The sequence below is a fragment of the Bos taurus genome, chromosome 10 (genome assembly GCF_002263795.3).
Source record: "Bos taurus isolate L1 Dominette 01449 registration number 42190680 breed Hereford chromosome 10, ARS-UCD2.0, whole genome shotgun sequence".
Lineage (NCBI taxonomy): Eukaryota > Metazoa > Chordata > Mammalia > Artiodactyla > Bovidae > Bos > Bos taurus.
In genome coordinates this window covers 12951272-12978475 of record NC_037337.1, presented here as the reverse complement: position 1 = coordinate 12978475, position 27204 = coordinate 12951272, and the positions used below count along the sequence as shown (strand labels likewise).

The following is a 27204-nucleotide window of genomic DNA, read 5'->3' as shown; positions in this document are numbered from 1 at the left end:
GCGTGGAAGCAGGGTGGGTGTTTGGAAGTCAGTGGCAGCTTCTCTAAGCTCACCACTGGGGGCCACCTGCTTCCCTGGCCCAGGCCAGTTCCAAGCAGCGAGAAGATGGCTAGTCGCTTGTCAGAAAAAAAGCTTCATCTAGATCCCTTCTGAAAAACTGACAGTGTTGATGGTAGCTGCTGATTTCCCAGGCTCACAAAATTGGGGGGATGGGGTGGCCAAGGAGGTTTCTATAATCCCTCACTGATGGATTAGATGGTGGGGCAGATCTCTCAGGAGCAATGGATGACCTTGAGAAAATGTGGATGTCAAAGGGAGAGAGAAATAATCTCCCTTCCTCAAACTGCTGCCAATAAGCCTTCTCAGCACTGGGGTAGTTGATGGAAACTATTCTGCTATTGCCTCCCAACTCAGGAGGCTGTAGCATTTGACTGAGTGATAAGAAATTGCCAGGCACTTTCTAATTACAATTATCATCATCGTGGCTGTCTCTCTTAATTACTTTCTTATAATTAGCTGTTGCTTTTTCCTCAGCATTTGTGTACTTTGCAGATTTGCTGACATTTGAGAGCCCCAAAATAGGGCCATTTGGGGAGGAGGGCAGAAAGGTGGGGAAAACGTGAGGGGAACAGATTCTTTTCAGGCAACCTGATAAATGTGGGGGTCTTTGCAATAAGGACATTGGGGAAACCAAAAGATGGGTCATTTTCTGACCTGATGGGGAAAGAGAACAGGGGTGGGGATGTAGGGATTGGGCTTTGTGGAGGGTCTCCTAGTGCTAAACCTTGCAGGAAATACTCTTTTTTAAAAACTCATTCTGTTGCCCTCCCCATCAGCTGTTTGTTTGTTTATTTTTAAAGCCATCTTCTAGTTTGATAGCCAAAAATTAGTGTTTCCTTTTTTGGGGAGGAAATAACTCTTGAAAAGTCACCAAGCTGCCATTTCTGAGGCTTGGGTTTCATTTTAGGAAGCAAAATTAACCCTGTTGAATCCTTTTCAGAGTTAATTAAATAACTCAGGTCAGGAGTAGCTTGTTTTCCCTGCAGCCAGAGATGTGTTCTGAGCATCTTTACAAAGTGGATTGTGCTCCTTGACCAGATGGCTTGGTTTTCACACTGGTCCTATTCTTCCTCCCTCTCTTCTGACCTCCCGCAGCCTTGTGTACAGAGGAGTGTGTGCATGGCCGCTGCGTTTCCCCGGACACCTGCCACTGTGAGCCCGGCTGGGGAGGGCCTGACTGCTCCAGCGGTGAGTCTGGGGTCTTTGGGGTTTGGGCAGGGCCACAGCTCTGGCTGGGGAGGGGCTGTGCCGTGGTTGGATGCTGAATTCTTTGTTCTGGGCTTGGGGTGCCTAGGCAAATGTGGGCATCGGGGAGGAAGCATGCCTACATGATGGTACTTGGGGTGGAGGGCTCTAGGGGCATGGTGGAGGTCTGGAGGGGCATTGCATGTTGTGTGTGGGGGGAACTGTGTGGTCATCTATGGATCATCTTTGGCTGATCCAAAGGCTCAGTGGGTACTCACAGAGACTCTGACTTTTGATGGATGAAACACCTCTGAGTAAGGTCTTTGAGGCTTAAAGTGAAATTGAGAAGCCACCCGTGGGTGTCGACCCAGGACGTCACAGTAGTCAAGGTTTGGTCCTCAGTGTGGCTGATCCAAAGGCTCAGTGGGTGCTCACAGCAACTCCAGGGACTGATTTATGAGACTGGTGGGCCCTGGGATGCGTCTGTGTTCCCCAAAGGTAGAAGAATGGCATGCTTGTAGGGGGCGGTTACTGTGTTCTTACATCTCTCTGGGCGGCTGTTCACACTTCCTGGGGGAGGCTCTCTAGTGAGCACGAGTGAGGCGGATGTGCTTGGACTGACCGAGTGACCCACAGCAGCACAGGCACATCTCTACTGTGGGACTGGCGGCCGAGGGCTCAGGGAATTCTCTGCCGAGAGTCCAGCTGAAGGCGAATGCTTCCCCTTTGGCTCATTTCCCCTATATCCTCACAGATAGCCTTCTTTCCAGTGGCACTGTTTGGGATCAATGGTTGGCTAATGTCATAGTCTTACTTGATTCCAAAGAGCCCTTGATTAGTGTGGAAGCCCAGTTTCCTTCCTGCTTTGAGCTGGGATAGGGTGTCTTTCTGTGTGTGACTCGGGGAGGTAACATAGCTAAGCTGGTCCAGGCGGGGTCTAACCCATACCAGTGACCCATCTTGGGGAGCCACCTCCCTGTTCTGCAACGATCATGACAACTTCAAGAAGGAATGTTGGGTCCACACTGGCCCAGGGTGGTACCCTGCTGTTTTCCACTCTCTGCTGGGGTGACATCTTGTTATGGTCCTTTTTTCCAAAGGCCTTAACTGGAGTCTCCCTGTCCGTCCAGTCTATGGGAACTTACCAGGCGAAGCAAACTATTGGATGTGGTTTTGTTTGGGCTTTGTTTGGGTGGTTCTCTAGGCTTAGGGAGCCCAGGGTCAGTTTGGGGTGCTCCAGAGACTGACTCTAATGTGCTGGGACCTCCATTGACTGTAGTATCTTCTTCCTTCCACCCTTTTCCCTGCTTTGAGGTAAGTTGTGCTGAGAAACAGGGCAGGGACTCCCCCAGGCAATGAAAGGTACACCTGGGGGACACGGAAGATAAAGAAATGTGTTCAAGCAGCCTTTGTGTGAGCACCAGAAACATGTCGGCTGAAACGTTTGAGAGCTTTTTTCCCCTCTTAGCTTTGTTCTGCTTTGTGTAACTTTGCCTACAATGAATCTTTGATGAGGAACTATCTAACTCAGGTTCGGTTAACCCTTCTGGGACAGGTTTGCTTGCTGTTGCCAAATTATAACGTCAAGAGCGGTCTGCTGGAGGTTGAAATACAGCCTGAGTCTCCGGGTCCTGAGTGCGCACAAATCACCATCCAGCACGAGTCTGCTTGACGCTCGCTGTTTCTGGACTGTGGTGGCTGTGGGACCTGGAGGTGTTTTCAGTCAGTCACTTCGGGTTTCCTTCCAGTGCAGTGAAAGAAATGGAAGGGCAGCTGCCTTAGATCAACGGGACTAGGCAGTTTAGAGTAAATCTTGTGCCTGGAGTGTGTTTACCAAGCATGTAGCCCTGTTACTTCACAGTGTGAACCCAAGCTGCCCAATTGCCACTCCCAATTCAGTCATCAGACTTGGTGCTGAGCAACTCGCAACCTGTTTCCTCAGTAAATCCACCCTCGTGGGTTCAAGAGCCACCACCTTTGCATCTACTCAAGGCATGTACTCCTAAACTCACAGAAAGTCTTAAAAGATGAATCCAACCCTCCTTTGAGAGATGGGAGGATTGAATGAAGAGAATTCATAGATTCCCATTCTCAAAATCATTCAGAGCACTGACCATTTAGATGCCCTGCCAAGAGATTTCCAACCACTGCTTGAATCCCTCTCTTAACAAGGAGCTCACTGCTTTCCTATAGAAGCACATTCTGACTATTGAAAAGTTTTCCCCTCTTTTAAGTTGAAATCTGTCTCTAGCTTCTACAAGTTGGTTCTCACCCATGATAAAGGCCAGGGCTGGGTGCTGGATCTCCATGACCATCCTTGCCTTATCTGTACTTTCTCCCAAGGAGCTCAGTGGACAGCAAATTGTGTGTGGGCAGATAGTCATCTTAGAGCAATTGATGGTAGTCATTGAAACCGTACAGATGATATCAGAGTCTCCTTCCACAGGTGAGGCCTTCAGGTATTAGAAGACAGCGATCACCTCCTTTCCCCCAGTTTTTATTTTCAAAGCTTCTTTGTTTCTTATATGACATTGTCTAAACTTCCTTCTCTATTTAGTTTCTCTCCATTGGCTGTGGCCTTTATTCCTCTTGGCTGTTGTTCCTAGATCTGACTACAGATGCAAGCTCGTATGGAAAAATAATAATAGATATAGGTGCCCTTTATTGAATTTTACTATGCACTAGGTACTTTATTCATCTTCTCATTTACTCTTTGCAACAACCCTATGATATGAAAATTATTATTAGCCCCATTTTACAGACGAGAAAGTTGAAACACAGAGAGGTTAAAGAACTTTCAAAGGGCACACAGCCAGTAAATGATGAAACTGGGACTACTGATCAAGTAAAAACCTAAGCCTGGACATGTAATTATGCTTTCTTTCCTTCTGGATGCTCAGCCTCTGTTAATACAGCCTGAGGTTGAAACAGGTCTTTGATGAGAAAACCTAGTTGCTCACAGGGGAAGGAAGGATCTGCTTGAAAGATGTGGCCCTGAGATATTGTTGTGGAAGTAGATGAATCAGCCGTGGGACACAGATTGTGAATTTGTTTACTCCGAGCAAGCTGACCCTCCTTGCTATTGTGCGTTTGGACACCTGTCTGCCAGTGTGTGCTCTGAGGCACTTTAGGGACTTCATGGGGCCCGTGTCAATGGGGATGGGTGTCTCTGTCAACGCAGTATCTGGAGATTTCTGAATGGAGTCTCTCATTTGCATGTCTATACATGTGACATACTTGCAGGGAAGCTTGGATTTTTTATTTAGTCAAAGGCATCATTCTTGGTGTTTTTTTCTGATTCTAAAAACACCCCTGCATGCTGTGTGCTGAGTTCGCTTCAGTTGTGTCTGGCTCTTTGCAACCCTATGGACTGTAGCCCACTAGGCTCCTCTATCTATGGGATTCTCCAGGCAAGAATACTGGAATGGGTTGCCATACCCTCCTCCAGGGGGGTCTTCCCAACCTAGGGATCAAGCCTACATCTCTTATGTCTTTGCATTGGCAGGTGGGTTCTTTACCACTAGCGCTACCTGATACCTGTTCATGTTTAAAAGGAAATTCAAATGTCACTGGAAGTACAGACAAAAAGTTAAACCCATACACCCAGCGATAACCTCTTCTGGCCTCTGAGTGGTTGCCTTCCCTGTTCTTTGTCTGCATATTTGCTCTTAGAGCTAGATGAGGACACAATGTTATTAGATCAAATGTGCTATTCTGTAACTCACTTTTTAAATTCAACTTATATCATATACTCATTTCCTTATCAATAAACATGAAACTACCTTAAAATTTTTTAATGGCTTTATAGAATTTCATCCGATGGATTACTGAAAGTAACCAGTCTCTTGGTGATGGACATTTAGGCTGTTTATGATTTTTCAGTATGTTAGGCTCATTATCTTTTATCCAAGATCTTTGTTCCCTGTTGCTTTCAAAATTTAGATTTTTTTCAGAGTTCAGGAAAGTTTATGGTGACTAGATCATATATGGCATATGCCTCCAGTGGAGTTTGGGCAACACCTTGGGATGAAACATAGTAACATTTCTGAAGTGACATATAACCGATGACTTCTAGTGACATACAGATGATGTATAACCACAAATGGCTTCCACAAAGATTCTGCCTCTAAATGAATTTTGGAAAATTAAAAAAAAATTCCTTTGGATTCTTTACAGATTTGGGGGTTGTGGACCTATGGATAAGGGGCTGTGGTCCTGTGTAAAAATGCTGCAAGGATTCTTCCTGCACGTGTATCTTTGTCCACATGTTCCAATTTCTTTTTAGGATAAGTTCCTGGAAGTGGCAGGGAGGATTATAAAGATCCATCATCTGCCTGCTCCTGCCCTCTGTGGTTGCCAAGGGATTTATGACTTTGATAGACATGAAAGAGACGAATCCAGTAGTAGGATGGGGGGTACTTTTCATTCTTTTACAGACTTATAACCTCATAGCCTAATTTCTTGAAAGCCTGGATGAATTTCTTTCTGCTCCATAAAGGAAATAAGGTGATGCTGATTTTTCTGGTAGGTAGACACGTCGGCTATCATGGATAATTCCAAGATGTTAGATGAACCAATATGGGCAAATGGAGTGGCTGTATGCTTGGTCATAAACTTCCATCCTATATAATAATGAAGAGTAAAAGGATGAAATGTCAGTTTACACTGAATAAAGACGACAGAGTGACTCTTATTAAATTGCACTAATCTCACAAGTGGAGATAAAAAGAAAAAAAGTTTTGCCATATTGAATATCTAGCTTTTTAAAGTAATTAGGAATATTAAAGCACTGACAATGATTGAGATAGAAACATTATTCATAACTTTTATTTCCGCACTGGGCAATGGTCCAGTATATTTCATTTATGAGGTTTCAGCTGTAAGGAGAAGGACGTGAGCCAATTCCTAAATTAAATATGCCCTGTTAACTTTTATAAATGATACCCAAGAATCAACTTGGAAATTTCAGCCTTCATTGTATTATTTAATTATTGTATTTCTTGGGTCCTGCTTCTCTGCCTCCCTTCCCAAGGTGCTTTGCAGTTTGGATTCTGGGTTATAGAGTGGCATTTTGGTTTTGGTTTCAGGCCACCCCAGAAGGGAGGATAGCGGGGGTAGACATGGAGAGAAGCCCCACCTGCCCCCCGCTTTCTCCGTAGTTTCCCATATTTTTAGATTCTACTGAACTGGTTTTATCTATGTGCATAGAGTGCAGGAGAGTAAAAACTCATTGCACAGTCTCTCACTATTTGTGGAAACTGACTCCCCCACCCCGCCCACCCTCCAGGCCTGATGCTCAGCATGAGACAGGACTGCAGAGCAGGCCTGAGTAATGAAGGCAGTGGGAACCACGCTGGGCCACCACCAAGAGCAGCCTCTGCCAAGTCAAATGTGTTCTTATCTTGAATGGTGTGGGGGACCCCTGGCTGACTTGGCTTTCAACTATCCTTGCAGATGAAAATATAACATTTACCAACTCAGAAATACACTCATACTCCTCAACTAGCCAGGGACTCTCTAGGTCAGCCCTTTTCAAACCACGATATCTGTGTGCTAGGGATTTGTGTGTATGAAAATATACTTAACATAAAGTTTACCATTTTAACCATTTTAAATTGTGCAGTTCTGTAGCATTAAGGACATTCACGTTACTGTGCAACCATCATTATCATCCATCTCCAGTGCTTTTTCATCTTCCCCAACTGAAAATCTCTACCCATTGAACACTAACTTCCTATTCCCCACACCCCCTAGCTACAATCAATCACCATTCTATTTTCTCTCAAAATTTGCTGACTCTAGGTACCACGTATAAAAAGGATTATATAACATCTGTCCTTTTGTGACTGGCTTATTTCACTTCGCATAACGTCTAAAAGTTGCGCCCATATTGTGACATGCATTAGAGCTTCCTTGCTTTTTAAGGCTGAATAATATTCCATTGTATGTATATACTATCTTTTGTTTGCCCCTTCACCCATCAGCGGACACTTGGGTTGCTTGTACCTTTTGGCTATTGTGAACCACGCCACTATGGGTGTACAAATATCTCTTCACATTCCTGCTTTCACTTCTTTTGCATAGGTAGCCAGAAGCAGTTTGCTGGAGCATGTAGTAATTCTATGTTTAATTTTTTGAGGAATCACCATACTATTTTCCACAGGGTCTATACCATTTTACATTCCCATTAGCCAAGTACAAGGTTCTAATTTCTATATAGCCTTATCAATATTTATTATTTTCTATTTTTATTTTTTATTGGTTTGGCCAGAAAGTTCATGTAGGTTTTTCTATAGCATCTTATGGAAAAACCCAAATGAACTTTTTAGCCAACCCAGTATAATGGTCATCCTAATGGGTGTAAAGTAGTATCTCATTGTGGTTTTGGTTTGCTTTTCCTTAATCATTAGTGATGTTGAGTCTCCTTTCGTATACTTTAGTGCCCATTTATATATCTTCTTTGGAGAAATGTTCATTTTTTTCCAACTGGGTTGCCTTGTTGGTACTAAATTATAGGTGTTCTTTATATATCCTGGATGTTAATGCATTATATGTGATTTTAAAATATTTTCTCCCATACCATGGCTTGCCTTTTTATTCTGTTGTACCCTTTGATGCACAAAACTTTTAAATTTTGATGAACTCCAATTTATATTTTTTGTTGCCAGTACCTTTGATGTCATATCCAAGAAAGTATTGTCAAATCCAGTGTCATGAAGCTTCCCTCCTATGTTTTTGTCTAAAAATCTTATAATAGTTTTAGCTCATGCAAGTAGGTCTTTGATCCATTTTGAGTTAATTTTTGCTTATAGTATAAAGTAGTCCAACTTCAGTTTTTCTGCATGTAGATATCACGTTTTCCCAGCATCATTTGTTGGAGTGACTTTGGTGGTGCTAGTAATAAAGAACCTGCCTGCCCATGCAGGAAACATAAGAGACTCGGGTTTGATCCCTGGGTCAGGAAGATCCCCTGGAGAGGGGCATGGCAACCTACTCCAGTATCCTTGCCTGGAGAATCCTATGGACAGGGGAGCCTGGCAGGCTACAGTCCATAGTATTGCAGAGTCGGACACGATGGAAGCACCTTAGCATGCACGCTTGAAGCTACAGAGTTAAAATTTTCACCATGTAATGGCATATTAGTTACCTGAGTAGTGATTACTCTGAGCCTATTTTCCCATCTATAAAATGGGAAGGTCAGCATGTATATTTCAGGTCTAAAAATCCTAGGATGCCATGTTTCTGGAAAGTGAAAATCCAGCATCATCTCGCCTGATCAAGGGCCCTTATGCCCTTCCAGCTGCTGACCTCTAGAAATTGTCTGCTCTTCCCAACACCCCTCTCCGCCATGCATAGCCCTCCTGGGATTCCAGGACCTGGAAAGGACTGAGGGTGGGGGTGGTGGGCAGCCCTGAATGGGGACAGTGACTCATAGCCTTGCCTCCCCCAGGTGGGGGCACCTGGGGAGCCTTGGCTGCCTCCTCAGGGAGGGGTGCAGAGGGGCATCCTGCCAACCCGGAGGCTGCCGCTCACTCAGTGTTTTTCTCCCTACACGAAGCCTGCTGTCAAGGTTAAAGCAACTTCAGATGAATCACCAAAAAAGCAATTACACTCGCTGTTCCCGTGCGCTGCTCTGCCCAGCCCGCGGCCCCTGGCAGAACCGCCTGGGCCGCCTTCTGCTGGCATCTGGTGCGCCCGTGGGCCTCCCCGGGCCGGTGGGCTCCGTGTCAGCGCACGCTGGGGCGCAGTCCCCGTGACGGGGACAGAAGGGAGCTGCGGACGTGGCAGCAAATGCTTTTTCAAGGTCTGTGCATGAGAGGGGCTGCTCTTCACCACAGAATTCTAATTTTAAACAAAAAGGTATTCAGTAGCTGGGCTAGTGCTCCGCTGGCTCTGTGTTCTCTGTCCCTTGAGTTCCATTTAATACGCATGTATTGAGTACTACTCAGAGGCCCACACCACGGGGGTCTGGGGCTGGAGTGGGTATTAGGAATGAGGAGGGCATGGCCCCCATCCTCAGGGAGCTGTGAACAGAAGCCAGACCCACCCATACTGAGAGGAGGGAGGAGGAAGAGTTGGGAGAGAGAAAGTTCTGGCTTCGATGGGAGATGAGGGGACCGAAGGGTTCAGGAAAGCCATATTGGGAGGAAGGAAGGAACCAGGTGTGTGCTGTGTCCCATTTTGAAGCAAGAAACTGAAGCACAGAGAGGTTAAATGATACCCCAAGGCCCCACAGCTGGTGAGCATCCGATATGGGTCTGTCAGACTTTCCCCAGGCCACTGGGGGTGGGCGTTGGGGCTGAGAAGGTGGGGAAGAAAGTGAAAGTGAAGTCGCTCAGTCGTGTCCGACTCTTTGCGATCCCACGGTCTGTAGTCTACCAGGCTTCCCTGTCCATGGGATTTTCCAGGCAGGAGTACTGGAGTGGGTTGCCATTTCCTTCTCCAGGGAATCTTCCTGACCCTGGGATCGACCCCAGGTCTCCTGCATTGCAGGCAGACGCTTTACCCTCTGAGCCACCAGGGAATACTGCAAGGTGAGGAAAGTGAATAACTCAGTTGTGAGGAGTCTGTGATAGAGGTGAAAGAGACTTGAGCAGGGTTAAGAGGGACTTTCCTGGCAGTTCAGTGGCTAAGACTCTGAGATCCCACGACAGGGGGCCTGGATTCTATCCCTGGTCAGGGAACTGGATCCCACAAGGTGCAATAATGGTTTGCATGGCTCAACTAAGGATCCTGTGTACCTCAACTAAGACCCAGTGCAGATAGAAAAGTAAATACATTTAAGAGAGATCAATCCAGTCCCACCCCGAGTCCTGGGGGTGCCGTGGGCTGCAGGGGAAGGGCAGCAGGAAGACAGACCTGCTGGCCTCTCCATCTCTCGGTCCTCGAATGTCACCTCCCCTCCCCCTGCCTCCCTCTTTTTGAGACACCCTGGCCGTGGCTGTGCTCTGGAAGCCAGTGAAGAGGATGATTTCCTCCCCTCCAGAGCTTGTTTCTTCCAAAAGTGCCTGCCAGGAAGAATGGGAAATGATGGGGAGTAGATGCTGGGGGTGCTCTGCTCTCACGGGGGTCCAGACAAGTTTGGGGTGAGGATGAGGCTGGGAGGGGGCAGCCTGTGGAGACCCTCAACCCCAGGACTGAGGACAGCTGGTCCCCCCACCCTCCTTCCACCCTTGGACCGGGTTGCTCTCTTGTGACAATGCCCACAAGGAAAGGAGGGGAGACCTGCTGAGACAGCCCCCTTCCCGGGTCCAAGGGAGCAAGTCATGGGGCAGAGGAGGCGTGGGACCACTGCTCTCCTGCTCGTTGGGAGAAGGCGGCTTCTCAGGGCTTTGGCCCTTCTCCCTCTGACTGTCAGACCAGGGGACGTGCAGGACCAGTCAGTGCCCTCTGAGCAGGGCCAGGGGTCAGCAAAGCCTCGGCACATGTGGCCTATAGGAACGCCAGGTTTTGTTCCTGAAGCAGCTGGAAACCGGGTGGCCTAGGGTCTGTGTGTGAGCTGCCTGTTCAAGGGGCTGTCACAGCCAGGGGGAGGGAGGCACATTCTGCCCACCCCAGCTCTGGCCATCTGGCTCCCTGAGAACGAAATAAATAAGTGACATGCAGTGAGTCTCAAGGACTAGGAGAGGAAGGAGGGTGGGAAAACCCATCCCGAATGTGACAAAAGCAGAACAGAGGGACCACAGCCAAGCTGGCATCGTTGATTGGGACTGGCAGGCAGTGCCACAGCCCCTCCAGAACACAGCTCAGGCATGGAGAGGATACTGTGCGCCCCCTACCTACACACACACATATACACACACGCACATGGTCTGTGCTTCCAGGATGGGTGCGGGGGCTGGGTCTCCATGGGAAACACAGTTCCTGGGGGAAGGGAATCATGAACTGCTCCCACCCGTGCCCACCAGCCCAGAGGACAGGCCTGGAAGCCTGACAGGAAAGAGAGGAGTGCGTTCCCTCTGGAGTCAGGGGCGGGCTGATGCAGCTCCCACTCTCTGAGACCTGCCCCCACCCCCGAGGACTTTGAGTTTCGGCCCAGTCGCCCAGGCCTGCTGTGCACCAAGCACCATGCCGGACGTGGACATGATGACCTCATTTTATCTCCTCCTGCCCCGTGAGCTGGGGATTATGACTCCTGTGTTGCAATGGAGGAAGCAGAGGTCCAGAGAGGTTTAGCCATGCTCTAAGGTCACTCAGGACTTCCCTGTTGGCTCAGTGGTAAAGAATCCGCCTGCCAATGCAGAAGACTGGGATTTGATCCCTGGTCAGGAGAAGGAAATGGCAACCCACTCCAGTATTCTTGCCTGGGAAATCCCATGGACAGAGGAGCCTGGCGAGCTACAGTCCATGGGGTCGAAAACAGCTGGACATGACTGAGCGACTGAGCAACAACAGCAAGGTCAGCCAGCTGCTCCTGAGTGTGTGCGGAACTGCGGAGTAGGTGGCCTTTGAGACTGACTGGAAGAGAGATCTGGGCTGGCCTCATACTTAAATTCTCGCCTAACTCCTATCCAGCACTGACTAAACATACTGTCCTATTCATTATCGTTTGTTATTACTATTTCTATCTTTCAGCTGAGGAAATTGAGATTCGTAGAGGTTAAGTAGCTGGACCCAGGGCACACAGAGAGTCAGTTGCAGAGCCAAGATTTGAACCCAGGCCATCAGTCTCTGGCAACCACATTCGCAGCTCTGGTTAACCCTTCTTTCCAGGGTCCTCTGCCTTCCCTCTCCAACCCCTCCCACGCTAGGAGGTGGTGAGATAGCTACAATGCAAACCTGGGTCCAGTCACTTCCCTGCTCCCTTCTGCCTGCCTGGAAGTGCCCAATTCCTTGCCCAGGCCTTCAAGGCCCCTTTGGGTCTGATGCCTGCCAGGCTTTCAGCCTTTATTCCTTCCCATGACCCCCACCACCACCCCCTCTTCTCTTCTAGCTTCCCTTTATCCACTGACCCACTGCACTTCTGCCTTCGAAGCCCAGTTCAGGCCGTGACCCCCACAGACCTTGACTGTGTGTACATAACCAGTGCGGCCCGCGCCACCCCGGACACTCGTTGTTTGATTGTGTGCTTGCTCTCCTTCCAGCCCCCAGGCCCGGAGACCTTCCCATGGCAGGGCCCAGCTCTTCCTTGTCACCGTGACCCCAGGGCCTGCATGCTGCAGGCACCGTGCACACTCAGCCCGGGGCTGATTGGGGTCCAGAGGATTTGCTGTCCCTTTTTATCATGTTTTCATTCTTCCAGATGATGCTCTAGTGGTGGTATTTGGACAAGGGAGGAGTGTGCGGTTCTGGGATGGATGTTCAGGAGTATTCAGTTCCACGTCCCTTGATCTTCCAAAGCTTCTCGCATTGTCCAAGGATTGAGATGGGAGGCCAGGAGTCAGACTGGTCCATTAAAGGAAGAGAGGTCACAACCAGCTGAAAAGTGGGAAAGATGCCAAGAAGGCAGTGGAACCAGAGGTCAAAGAAGGATGAGATTTGAAGTTTTGATAGTCTGATATGGAAAGAGAGGCCATTCCAGGCACAGACCCACAGACGCAAGAGTACCAAATGGCGAGCAGGTCCGTGTGGCTAAAGCAGAGAGTGCCTGGTGTGGAGAGTGGGAGCACCCAGAGGCTGAGCCAGGTGCTGTGGTGCTCTCACACGGCAGTCCAGGGAGCTTGGGCCTGAGTGCATGGACATGGGCTCCTTGGCTCCCTTTGCATAAGCTGAGTCTGCACTGTGGACTGGGAGCAACTTTTAAACTCCTTCTTCTCCTAACCAACCTGGACTCAAGGTCTGGTAAGGGAACAGAGCCCGTATGACCTGCCCCTCCAGTCCTGGCTAGTCCCTCCAGGCCAGCTGGGCCACACTCTCCTTCCCCTGTCCCTGACTTCTGGCAACTGAAGCAAGCTATCTAGGCATGGTATGGGAAGCAGATTGGAGGGCTTGGGGGAGGAGAGACTGCCGTGATTCAGAGTTAGAGACTGGATCTGGGCAGGAGCTGACCCACAGAGGCCAGGTTGGATGTGTTGATACCCGTCTGCCTCTCCGGCCAGAGCAGGGGAGGCAGATGTGATGGCCAGGAGAAACATCTAGAAGAGCCTAACTGGCTCCCAGGACCTCTGACTTCCAGCCGACCTCTCAGGGACAGCTTGGCTCCCCACCTCCAGGCCTCAGACACCAGTGGGGCCCCAAGGCAGGTGGCAATCACCCAAAAGAGCTGCAGCAGCAAAGGCCGTGGCAGAGCTGAGGAATCTGTCACCGTCTAATAAGGAAAGTCCATTCTGGCAGCCTGGGTAATAGGCCTCAAATTGAATAATTAATAAAGTTATAAAAATATGTCTACTATACGGCCAGAATAATTCAGCCCAATTAGAAGCAATTATTTCTTGCAGTTAATGCCACTCGTTTTTCCTTGTGAACAGCTCTCTTAGCAACAGGATAGGATTCGTAGCTTTGGCTGCCTACTTGATGAGTTCTGTTGAGACCGAATCCTCCGTTTGGGCTTCTTTCAGATGAGAAGCCCGAGAATGTTCATCTTTCCATCCATCCATTTATGCATCTCTCTGTGAAAGTGTTAGTCGCTCAGTCATGTCTGACTCTCTGCGACCCCATGAACTGTAGAGGCTCCTCTGCCCATGGAATTCTCTGGGCAAGAATACTGGAGTGGATTGCCATTTCCTTCTCAAGGGGATCTTCCCGACTCAGGGATTGAACCTTGGTCTCTTGCATTGCAGGTGGATTCTTTACCCTCTGAACCACCAGGGACGCCCAGCCACCTCTGTGACTCTCTGAAGCCCAAGCATCTCTCTGACCATGTTTCAGTTTGTCCATTCGTCTATCCATTGTACCATCTATTTGTCTATTCATCTCTTCACTCATTCCTCCATCCATCTGTCTATCTACACATGCATCCATTTATTCATTCATCCATCTACCCATTCATTTAGCAGATACTTCTTGAGCCCCTTCCATGTGCCAGACACTGTTCTAGGCCCTGGGCATGTAGGGATGAGTAAGACCTTGCCTCTGCCTCAAAGAACTCCCAGCCTAGGCAGGTGAACCTTTGAATGATGTAAGTTGTTTCTCTTCAGAGGTCCTGCTAAATGATTTTTGTCCTTCATCTCTTATGTATCTCAGGAATATATATATATTCCTGAGATACATACATTCTCTCTCTCTCTCTCTCTCTCTCTATCTATATATATATATATATATTTCATTTCAAAACACATTTAAAACACATTATATAACATTTCATTTCAAAACACATTTCTTTCTATATATAGAGATTTGGAGTTACAAGTGACTTGAGTTAGTTAATAGGTTCTTTCCCAAGATGGTTCAGCTTATTCCCCTATGTTTGAGAGTGTAAGGATCTTGTGGCTTCAAATTATGAATACCCACTGCTCTGGGTCCCAACCTTTTATCAGGTGGAGGTCAAGGGGTACAGGCTCCAGCTCTGCCCCGGCCCCTGCATTCACTGACCTGGTTGTGACATTTACTTTTTATGGGTCCATCTGTAAAATATGAAGAATCACTGTGCTATTGTGAGCTCACAGGGATGACAGGAGTCAAGATCCTTAGGGGCACCCATTGGAGACCCAGGTTTGCTTCCTGGAACATTGGCCATAAGTTGAATTCTGAGATAAATCAAATTATACTATATAGCCATCTTGCTGGAAATCTTTCCACAAAGCCAGTGCTCTTTCTGCAGTGAAGATGCCTTCTTCCTGATTCTCTGCTGAGACACTGAGAATTTTCTCTCTTTTGTTGGCTGCACTGGATCTGTGTTACAGCGTGCAGGTTCTCGGTTGTGGCACATGGTCTTCCCTTATTGTGGAGCATGGGTTCTAGAGCATGTGGGTTCGGTATTTGTGGCACACAGGCCTCTCTAGTTGCAGTGTACAGGCTTAGTTGCCCCATGACGTGTGGGATCTTAGTTCCCCAACCAGGGATCAAACCCACATCCTCTGCACTGGAAGGCATATTCTCAACCATTGGGCCACCAGGGAAGTCCCAAGAGACTTTTCTTATCCTGCACCATGACTCAATTCTTTAAGTCTCCATAGAGCCCTTGTTGTAAGCCCATCATTGTGCAAGACGAATCTGATAGAAGTATCTACTCAGTTATAATCATCAAACATTTATTAGGTGCCTTCTTTATTCAGGGCTCTGGAGATGCAGAAAGGCCCAAGCTTCCACCCTGTCCTAGCGCGGGCCTCTCTGATTTGGGTTCCCTTTTACCTTGCTGTGAATCAGGATATCAGAACTGACAAAGTGAGAAGGCAAGGTGTAGCCTGGGAGAAGGCATTCACAACATATGTAATCCACAAAGGATTAGTATCCAGAATATTTTTTGAGTTCTACAAATCAGTCAGATCAACCATTCAAACACTGGCAAAGAAACATGCACTTCATAGGAAAAAGATATTTTGATGGGCAGTAAGCATATAGAAAGATGTTCACCTCACTGATAATCAAGGAAATACAAATTGAAACTAAGAGATGCTGCCTTGTCACACCCAACTAATTGGGGAAAATCTATTTCTGATAATACCAAGTGTTAGTAAGGATACAGGCAAATATAGACACTTATACGCTGCTAGTGTGTGTGTGAACTGGCAGTACCATTTCAGAGAGAAATTTGATAATTTTAAACAAAACTGAAAATTATACAGGGACTTCCCAGGTGGCTCAGTGGTAAAGAATGTGCCTGCAGTGCAGGAGATGCAGCTTCAATCCCTGGGTCAGGAAGATCCCCTGGAGAAGGAAATGGGAACCCACTCCAGTATTCTTGCTGGGAAATACAACAGAGAAGCCTGCGGGGCTACAGTCCCTGGGGTCACAGAGTCAGACACAACTTAGTGACTAAACAATGACAATGAAAGTAATGCTAACCCCGTCAGAACATGTTTCTCAAATATTTTTTCTATCACAACCTATATTAGGAAACACATTTCATATTGTGCCCTAGAACATAGACACCCACACACTGATATTTTAAAATCTCTTCTATTTAATTTATTTAAATGGTAGTCATAACCCTTTATATTGATTTCATGACTGTCTTCTGGGTTACTCCCTGAAGTCTGAAAAACTGTGCTCCAGAGAACCTCTCCAACATGTGGATCCCCACATCATTTTTTGTAAAGGTAAAAAGCCACAAATAACCTCCAGGTCCCTCAGGAAGGAAATGAATACATTCTAATATATTCATACAATGGGATCTCCACAGCAGTTAAAAGGAATGAAATAGCCCTATACCTGTCTACTCAGATGAATCTCAAATATATAATATTGAGTGAGAAAGGCAAGTTGCAGAGGGCTACATGCATACCATATGATATCATTTATATAAAGTTTTAAAACATGCAAAATAATGAATATGTTATTTATGGGTACATTCAGATGTAGTAAAAGCATTAAAACAGACATGGTGATGATAAACACCAAAGTCAGACTATACTCAGGGAGGGAGGAGGAAGGGATTTGGGAGTGATACACGAGGCATTTCAGCTGTGTAATGTTTTATTCTGAAATAAAAATATCTGTAGAAAAATAGGGGAAATTAAGATTTGTTTGATGAATACACTGGTTTAATTTTCTCTGCATTTTGAAATATGCTTGAAATACTCCCCATGCAAAACAAAAAAGACTTCTCCACCTGTCCAGTACCCAAGCTCATATGAAGAAAAAAATGTGTTTGTGTTAAACTGACTTGCTCATTTCTTTCAATTTGGCTTACCAGATGTTTATGGAACACCTTCTATGGGTCTGACAATGCCAGGTGTGAGGTGTGTGGAATAAGCAGGAAAGTGGGGAAGATATTACAAGCAACAGTTTGGAGCTCAGCAAGGATACAGACTGCTCTCCCATTCTGGCCATAAAGAACAAATTAAGGGACTTCCTAGTGGTCAAATTGTTAAGACTCTGCTTCCAGTGCAAGGAGCACAGGTTGGATCCCTGGTGAGGAACTAAGATCACCATATGCTATTGGCCAGAAAAAAAGAAAGAAAATGAAATCATCTTTAGGGAAAAAAAGAGCAAGTTAACACACATGTCACAAAATAGGGCCCAAGGATTACAGCCTCTGTCCTCCTGGGGAATCTTGGAGGTCTTCCTGGAGGAGATAAAGACTGAAATGGGCCTTGAAGGATAGAGAGGGATTGACTGACAAGACACTCAGGAAAGGAACCTCGAGTTCCAGGAAGGTCTGGGTCTGCGTGGGAAAGGGCCGGTGACAGAGCAGCTCCAGCCTCTGAACCGGGGTGCTACAACTTGTGCGGGGACGTGCACTCCTGACGGCAGGAAATAGACACGTGGAGCGGGGAGGTGAATCTAATTTATCACAGATGCCGAGGACGGCTAGAGTCCTGGAGGCTGCAGGAGATGAGAGACAGCTTGCCTGCTGCAGAGAGGCGCTGCCTCTCAGGGCCAGCCCACTGCCTCTCCCATCCTCCCATGAGGGCCCCTGCAGGGAAGAGGGGGGTTGAAACTCTGCTGAAATTCCAGACCCTTAAATTTATTTGACCAGCTCTCAATAAATTGCTCATGCCAGAGGCCTCACCATCCATCTCTGGGTGGACTACACAGGATGTATGTCTTTGATGGCTCGGGGACATGTCCACATGTCTTGCCAGGAAGCAAGCCCCTAAATCCTCCTCTGACTTGCTCCCCTCCTCCGACCTTGAGGCTGGTGCCAACTTTGTGTCATCTATCAGCCCTGGCTGGTTTCCTATTAAGGTTCTGCTGTTCCCTTGGAAGAGTCGCCACCTTAAATCAAAGAGTGCATAGGACAAGGGTGGGACAGGGGACCTGGAGCCAGTAGGGCGAGGGCAGGTCAGGAAGATGAGGTCCTGGTCCTACTGCTGGGGCAAGCGGGAAACTTTTCCCGGACCCTGGCTCTGCAGCATGCCTCGGACATGTTGTCTAGGCCATGCTGTCTAAGGACAAGTTGCCTAAGCCCTGCATGACTTGAAAAGACTTCCCCGGGAGCCGCTCAGAGGTGAAACAGCTTCCTAGTTCTCATGAGAGCCAGCAGGCAGATAGCTTAGGGAAAGCGGACCTACAGCACTGGTGGCATATTCACCCTTCATTCACTCACTCACTCATACATTTCACTGTCATAATACATTTGTACTGGATGCCTGATACGAGGTGCTGGGGAGACGGCAGTAATCACAGAGCTTACTTTCTAGAGAGGGAGATAATGAATAAGTACAGCAATAAATGTGGTAATTCAAGATGTTGGTATGAAGGAAATACAACAGAGCAACGAGTTAGAGTGAGGGAGGCAGAGTGGTCAGGGAGGCCTCCCTGAGGAGGGGACCTTTGAGCCAAAGTCCTGAACGATAAGAAAAAGCAAAGCCCAGAAAGTTTACACGTGGGTAAGCCTTGACACATGGCCTCTTTCTGACTCAGAAGAGCAGAATTTGCTTTATGGGTGGAGAAAGAAAGAGTTAGTCGTGTCTGACTCTTTGTAACCCCGTGGACTGTAGCCTGCTGGGCTCCTACGTTCATGGGATTTCCCAGGCAAGAATACTGGAGTGGGTTGCTGTTTCTTTCTCCCAGGGATCTTCCCAAACCAGGATTTGTACCCGGGTCTCCTGCACTGCAGACAGATGCTTTACCATCTGAGCCACCAGGGAAATCCTTATGGGTGGAGGACAGTTGCTAAGCCAGGCTCTGTTGATTTACAGATGGATAGCAAGTCCCTGCCCATACAGATGCCTTCACCTGTATTCTAGTAGGCATGATGGCCCAAGCACCCAAGGAACTCCAGGGCAGGGTGCTTGGGACCACAGCACTGGGCTGAAATCTCGGAGAAGGTGCAGGTCCCTTCCAGCTGGGAAGAGCAGGGAAGGGCTTCCAGAGGTCAGAGCGAATGCAAGGCATCGTCTGGCAGGACTCAGGTGTGAGAATGGTGCTAGGCCTTGATGTGCTCATTGATTCCCTTGGGTGCTGGTTCCTGGGTGGGTGCATGTGTCCTCCTAATTACCCAATAAACCAAGTTGATTCTTGGAGCGTCAGGCATGCAGATGACACATATTACCTCATCAGCAAAAGAATTACGGGCAGGGAGGAATTTGGAGTTGGAACCAGCTTTCTGTGAATAACTGGCAGCAGGATGAGCAGCGTGGATTGTTTTTTGCCTTGCTGTTGCTGCGCCAAGGAAATCACCGAGGTTTCCCCTCGTTTCTGCCATGCGTATCTCTCAGCTCCAGGTCACAGCCCTGACTGGGAAGCAGGAACCCTGGATGGTCCAGATCACAGGAGATGACGGGTCTCTGATGTAGCTTTGGGGCTTCTCTAAGGAGAGCATAACCCACCGAGGCCGGTCTGCTGTTGAAATGAGCAACTCTCTTTTATGAGTCAATATCATTTGCTTAGCAAATAAAGATTAGCAGGACAGACTTCTCTGTTTTTGCTTTCAGCTCTAAATGTCTCATGTACACCCGTGGCGGATTCATGTCAATGTATGGCAAAACCAGTACAGTATTGTAAAGTAATTAGCCTCCAAAAAATAAATAAATAAAAATAAATAAATGTCTCCCAATGTGGTCACAGTCAGAGGGTCAGGAGGACAACCAAGAAATGCAGTGACTTGCCATGCAGCTTGGAAGCTGATGGGCTGATACTTCAAAGGCCAGGGTTGTATCTTGCTGTGGGAACTCGTGGAGTGCAGACTCTAGGCTAGACCCTGGGGAGACCAAGTGGAAAGAGGAAGCCCTTGTCCTTAAGGAATATAGAGTCTAGGAGACAGGCAGGTGAATCAGCGTGTGACAGTGTTATGGGTGCTTTCTTATGCTGGCGTGCAGGGCACGGGGTGGGTAATGAGGTGGGGGGCAACTCTATAAGGTGGACCTTGGGTGCAGTTCCCCGCCTCCCACCCAGGGCAAGTGTGGGCAGCTGAGGTTTGCTTGCAGATGAGTTGCAGTGTAGCCGGTAACATCTACAGCAAATGTGCCTTGGAAGTTTTTGGAGCCCAGCTCTCCGACTGCTCACCACAAGCTCTGATTGAAGGGATAGCCAGGCCTGACTGAGTTCCTGCAGCTCCCACGCTTGTTTCTAAACCCAAGTCTCTAAGTTCCTTAGCCAAAGCTGGGCTTCCCAGGCCCTGACCGTCTGTGGGGGTAGCCTTGGGGTTGATCCTCTGGTGTGCTGTCCACTGCCCCAGAGATCAGATGAAAGACTTTTACCCCGGTCTTTCCCTGAATGTCGTCCCCAGATCACCAGGGTCATTTCCCCAGGGCTTGAGAAAAAAGAGGGGTCTAGTACTCTTCCTTGGAGAAGGCAATGGCACCCCACTCCAGTACTCTTGCCTGGAAAATCCCATGGATGGAGGAGCCTGGTAGGCTGCAATCCATGGGGTCGCACAGAGTCGGACACGACTGAAGTGACTTAGCAGCAGCAGCAGCAGTACTCTTCCTAATTAGGTGCATCACCCACGATGGAATAGCGATTAGGCTGACAACTGACTCCTCGACAGCAATGAAAGAAGCCAGAGGTGGTAGAATGTCTTCAACAGGCCAAGATAAAACAATTGGCAGTCTACTACCTTTAAGAAAATAATTTTCAGACAAATAAAAACTGGGAGAGTTTACCACCAAAGAGCTCACTAAAGGAATATTAAAGGAAGGACCCTCTTGAAAAAGAAATGGTAGACGAAGACATTGGTAATATGTGGGCAAAATAAAGCAACATTGACTGTAAAATTTTTTTTTTCTTTTTAAATAGGAAGTTACAGCCCACAGGCCAAGTCTGTTCCATGGCCTGCTCTTATAAATAAATTTTAATTAGAACACAGCCACGCCCATCTGCTTCTGGTATGTGTGACTGCTTTCTCATTATAATAGCAGAGTTGAGTAGCTGTAACAGGGATTGTCTTGCCCACAAGGCAAAAAACATTTACAATCTGACCCTTTATAGAAAATCTTTGCTGACTCTTACGTTAGAACATTAGAATTTTTGGCCCCAGTGTTTTTGCCCCAAAGTAATAAATGCCTTAAAGACAGGCTGATCAAACCTTTTCACCACCTCGGAGACTATGGTAATAACAATAATAATAGTAGCAACAGTAAGGCTGGGCTAAATGCTGACCCTGTTGAATTTAAGAGCACAGGTTCTGGAAGCAGGTTGGCTCATATACTAAATTCACCATTGTCCCACTTGTGGGACCTTGGCTAAGTTATATGATGCTTCTGTGCCTTGTTTTTCTCTTTTGTAAAATGATAGCTACTCTGGGGAGTTGTTGTGTGAGGTGACTAAGGTATTATATGTAAATAAGTTGTTACACGTGCCTCAACAAAGTGAAAGTGAAAGTCGCTCAGTCGTGTCTGACTCTCTTCGACCCCATACAGTCCATGGAATTCTCCAGGCCAGAAGACTGGAGTGGGTAGCCGTTCCCTTCTCCAGGGGATCTTCCCAACCCAGGGATTGAACCCACGTCTCCCGCATTGCAGGCGGATTCTTTACCAGCTGAGCCTCAACAAATCACTCAGTCGTGTCTTACTCTTTGCAACCCCATGAACCGCAGCATGCCAGGCCTCCCTGTCCATCACCAACTCCCAGAGTTTACTCAGACTCATGTCCATTGAGTCAGTGATACCATCCAATCATCTCATCCCCTGTCGTCCCCTTCCCCTCCTGCCTTCAATCTTTCCCAGCATCAGGGTCTTTTCCAGTGAGTCAGCTCTTTGCATCAGATGACCAAAGTATTGGAGTTTCAGCTTCAGCATCAGTCCTTCCAGTGAATATTCAGGACTGATTTCCTTTATGATTGTCTGCTTTAATCTCCTTGCTGTCCAAGGGACTCTCAAGAGTCTTCTCCAACACCACAGTTCAAAAGCATCAATTCTTCGGCACTCGGCTTTCTTTATAGTCCAACTCTCACATCTGTACATGACTACTGAAAAAACCATAGCTTTGACTAGCCGGACCTTTGTTGGCAAAGTGATTGTTCCATAAATGCTGGTCATGTAAATGCTCATGTCACCCTCATGGCAAACCTCCTATTGTTGCCAGGTACAGTACCCTGCTATCCAAACCTGCCTATGCAAACTCAGAAGCAAAAAAGAGTCAGATAAATTTCTGAATTAAATACTCAGTCTGGGGACTTCCCTGGTCCAGTGATTAAGATTTCATCTTCCAAAGCAGAGAGTATGGGTTCAATCCCTGGTCAGGAGTTAAGATCCTACATGCCTTGCAGCCAAAAAGTCAAAACATAAAAATATTGTAACAAATTCGATAAAGACTTTAAAAATGGTCTACATTAAAAAAATCTTTAATAACAAAACATAAATAAACACTCGGGCTGGCAGCTTCCTCTCTGAATTCAATTAGACTTGGATAGTGAAGGACACTTGTACTTGGGATCTTTAACTTGGGGTTATTATCATTCCCGTTTTACAGATGCAGAAACTGATGTCAAGACAGGGTAAGGGGGCATGAAAAGCAGGACTGGATCCAGGCTGTCTGACCCTGGAGCACCCAGTAAGCACCTGCCACTCCCTGGTGACTCCTGGCCAACTGAGTCCCTGGCTCACTGCAGATGCCCATGCTTGGTGGATGAATTCCTCTACTCCAGGGAGTGTCACCAGGGCAGGGGGCTTGGTACAACTGATTACCCAGTCCCACTCCTGACCAGCATCCCCTTACAGAAGGACTGAAGAACAGCCCAGCAGCATCTGGTCTCCTCTGATTTGGAGCCCATGACCACTGCCTGATGCGAGGGGCTCTGACAGTGAGACTTTGAACACAAAGGGGGAGTGGAAGGAGCACTGGGCTTAGGATAATGATGCCTTGATTTGAATCCCAGCCCTGCCACTTCCTGTGACTTCTGGAAGTCATTTTCCCTCTCTGGGCATCAGCGTCCTCATTTATCAGATGAAGACTTTATAATTTGATCAGTGGTTCTTAACAGGGAAGGTAAGTTGCCTCTTGGGACATTTTACGTCTGGAGACATTTCTGGCTGGAACACTTGGTGGGGAGGGTGCTAGTGATATCTGGTGGATAGAAGCCAGGATGCTGCTTAGACTCCCTGCAGTGTTCAGGGCAGCCCCCACCAACAACATTAACATGGCCCCAATGGTGATAGCTTTACTCTCGAGAAATCCTGCCATCTACAAAGGTCCATTCAGCTCTAAAATTCCATCCTTCATTTGTTCATCAAAAATGTGTTTATCAGGTAGGTGCCTCTTGTGTATGAAGCAGTAAACAGTTCAGAGTCCCTGCTCTCTGGGGGCTCACAATTTATAAGGAAATTGGTAATAAGAGTTCATATTGGTTAAGTGCTAAGTACATACCAAGTTCTTTACATAAATTGACATCTTTGAGCCACAAAAACTATTATTATGCCCATTTTACAGATGGAGAAACTGAGGCTCAACAAAGTAAAGCAGCTTGCCTAAGGTCACACAGCTCATAAGCAGTGATATCAGCATTTTTATTCCGGAGTGCATGCTCCTAACCGCAGAGACCTTCAACTGCCCCAGAACAGTGAAAAGGAGGACAGGTCCCCATCTGCCACTGGAAGAAAGGCAGCTTGAATGCTGAGGCCCTGTGGTCTCTTTATCATGCAAACCATTTAGCAAACTGGAAAAGGGCCTCATGACTATAAACAAGCCAGTAATGACCTGACAGGCAGAGGGGCTGGAGTAGTGTTAGGACCACAGAGACATTAATCTGCTTCCAGCCACTGCTGCTAGAAAGACATTTGTTAGAGCGGTTATGGGAACCATAAAAGGCTATTTGACAGCAGCCTTCCCTACAGTGGGAACCTCAGTCATTGGGAAAAGGGCCTCTTGGGGCTCAGGTGTTACAGGCCCTGTTGGCCAGAGGCAAATCCTTCCATCTGCCACAGACAGGACGCTGTGGAGATGACAGGAAAAACTGTGAGGTTGCCCCAGGAGAGCTGGATTCTGGTCCTTTTAATGACTCTCAAACAGCTGCAAGGCCTGTAAGTCCTGTAGTTGCTCTGGGCCTCAGTTTCTCCATCTATAAAATGGAAACATTGATGTTTATCTCACAGGGCTGTTCTGAGGCTCTACGGACGCAACAGATGTGGCACCGGATGTGAATGTACTTTACAGAGGTGTTACGTATCACTGTCACTGGTGGTGTTTGTAGGAGTAACAGCAGCTGCGGGAACGCTACACAGGGATGTGTCTCTGAGATTTAATCAAACCTTAGACCTGGGTGAAGCTTTATAGATCCATCTGGTTCAGCTTCCCCACTGAGGAAGTAATAGCTTTCATTCTTCACACACTTAGTTTGTGGCAAACACTGCTCTAAGCACTTTGTATTAACCCATTTAATCCTTACATCGAACCTGCGAGTCAGCAGTGAAAAGTGAGGGGGGAGTCTTGGTGTTTGCCAAGTGGAAAAGATGGGAAAATCGATAGAGGGAAAAAATGGGGATACTCTTCCCATTTTACAGATGAAGATGCTGAATCACAGACAGGTACCAAGGTTGCCTAGCCAGTGGTGAGCAGGCTGGCTCCACCTGGGAGCCCTGCTCCACTCTCATCCATGGGTGAGAACTGGAGCCAACTGCAGGGTAGCAGATGGATACATACATCTCATCTCCTTCCTGGGGACCTCCACTGTCTCCTGATTGCTGGGTCATGGGGCATCTCATGACTTCAGCTCCCCTGCAGGGAAATGGCGGCAAGATGGCTTGGATTAATGGGGTTTTACTTTTCTTAGGAACTGGGATGACTCTGAGCCTCAACTTAAAGTGGGATGGGCTGACTGGGAGTGATGCCTTCAGGAGACATCCCTACCTCATCAGGAGCCTGGCAGGGAGATGGAAGGACCTCACCTCCTGGAAGCCTAGAGGTCTGAGCAGTTTCTATAATTGGAGTTTGGTGTGAGGACAGTACAAAAGGCTTGTCTCAGACTGGGACCCATGGGGGATGGGGGTCTCCACTTGGGAGTAGGCTGGAAGCATGGTGGAGTGGGGCCCCTCCCCAAAGAAATGCAGGGCTGAGGCCAGGGAGGGCATTGCAATGCTCAGTTACAATGCAGTCAGCTGGGTTTTGCACAACAATCCAGGTTTTGCTGATGTTTGTTTTTTTTAAATTATTATTGAAGTAGACGCATAAAATTTTAAATTGCTGTAGATTCCTTCTGGGCCTCCAACAATACTATGCAAACATTATGTTGGATGAGTCCCAGTATCTATGTGGGAAAGATTGAAGGCAGGAGGAGAAGGGGACGACAGAGGACGAGATGGTTGGATGGCATCTCCAACTCAATGGACATGAGTTTGAGCAAGCTCCAGGAGATGGTGAAGGACAGGGAGGCCTGGTGTGCTGCAGTCCATGGGGTCGCAAAGAGTCGGACACAACTGAGCAGCTGAACAACAACAACTATCTATGTGTGTGATGAGGAAGCCTGGAGAGGGGAAGGAGGGTCAGTGTCTAGGGAGATGGTTCTGTGGGCTCTGGTGTCAGTGCGGGGACCCTAAGAACCATGTTCTCCTGACCCTGAGTCCCCTGCTCTCAAGGAACTGTCTTCGATACACCTCTCATGACCTTGTAACTGAGCTGTCAGAAACCCTACTTTGCAGCCTTCCTTTGTTAGACAGTCTCTTCCTAGGATTTGGGAAGCTCTCAGGCAGAGGTCAATGGGAACCCACTCCAGTACTCTTGCCTGGAAAATCCCCATGGATGGAGGGGCCTGGTGGGCTGCAGTCCTTGGGGACACGACTGAGCGACTTCACTTTATTTTTTCACTTTCATGCATTGGAGAAGGAAATGGCAACCCACTCCAGTGTTCTTGCCTGGAGAATCCCAGGGACGCGGGAGCTTGGTGGGCTGCCCTCTATGGGGTCGCACAGAGTCAGACACGACTGAAGCGACTTAGCAGCAGCAGCAGGCAGAGGTCAAATCTCATAGAGCCCTTCTCTTCAAATTTTCTGGCCTCTTGAATCCCTGTTCAGAACTGTCTGAAATGAGAGATGGGCAAAGTGGCTTTTTCCAGTCCCAAATCCGATTAGCTTGGGGTGTCTCTTCATAAAATGCAGGGGCCAACTGGTCACCCCAGCTCCAAGGTATGTTCCTGAGCCCTGGGTCCCAGCCCCTCTGCAGCAGGACATCTGGGTGGAAGTTTCCCTTGTCCCTTAGAAGATGAGGGGAAGCCCAAGAGCCCCCCACTTCATTGTGCCCTCCTCAAGTACCCCCAGCAGTGAAAAGTCAGGGGGAAATCTTGGTGTTTGCCAAGTGGAAAAGATGGGAAAATCGATAGAGGGGAAAAAAAAAAATCTCATTTTCAAGCTTCTAAGCAGGGATTGCAATCAATAATGCAAAGAGCAGCAGGAGGCCATTAAGCCATACTTGGCAGTGTCCTCCCGCCAGGGTGATGTTTGCTGAGAAGCAAACTTCAAGGGCGCCTCAGCACCCACCCCAACCCGCCCCAGCTCACTGCCTATTGGGGAGCTGGTGTGAGGGGGTGGAGGAGGGATGCCACTTAGAAGTAAGCTAATCAATCCTTTGACCCCTCTGTAGACCCCAGTAACAGGCCATCATATCCAGATGTGCAGAGTCAAGAGCAACCAAAATGGCCCGGCTGGGGTGGCAGGGGCATCCAGGTTGACTAGGGGTGAAAGGTTGAGTCAGGAGAGGGCACATGCCATTCTCTCCTTTGCTTTTCATTTCAATCTCGGAGATAAACTCGACTCTTTTTTTTAACCATCTCAGAACAGAATAGACTGGTAGTTTACAGTCTGTAATTTCCTAGCTTATTTGGCATACAGCAAATTTTCCATTTCTTTTATTGGAGTATAATTGCTTTACAATGTTGCACTGGTTTTTGCTGTACAAGGAAGTGAATCAGCTATATGTGCATATATATTTCCTCCCTCGTTGACCTCCTTCCAGTCTTCCCCTATCACGCCCCTCTAGGTAATCACAGAGCACTCAGTTCCTTGTGCTATGGAGCGGCTTCCCACTAGCTATTTCACACAAGGTGGT

General features: G+C 47.6%; 1 protein-coding gene across 9 annotated transcripts in view; it reads left to right on the top strand.

The window, feature by feature from the left end:
- Positions 1-27204, top strand: part of MEGF11 (multiple EGF like domains 11) — a 393564-nt gene that overhangs the window by 185528 nt on the left and 180832 nt on the right. For all 9 annotated transcript variants that reach the window (XM_059890764.1, XM_024997911.2, XM_024997910.2 and 6 more), the window contains exon 5: positions 1156-1248. In XM_059890764.1, the coding sequence (XP_059746747.1) occupies positions 1156-1248 (93 nt within the window). The remainder of the gene's footprint in view (positions 1-1155; positions 1249-27204) is intronic.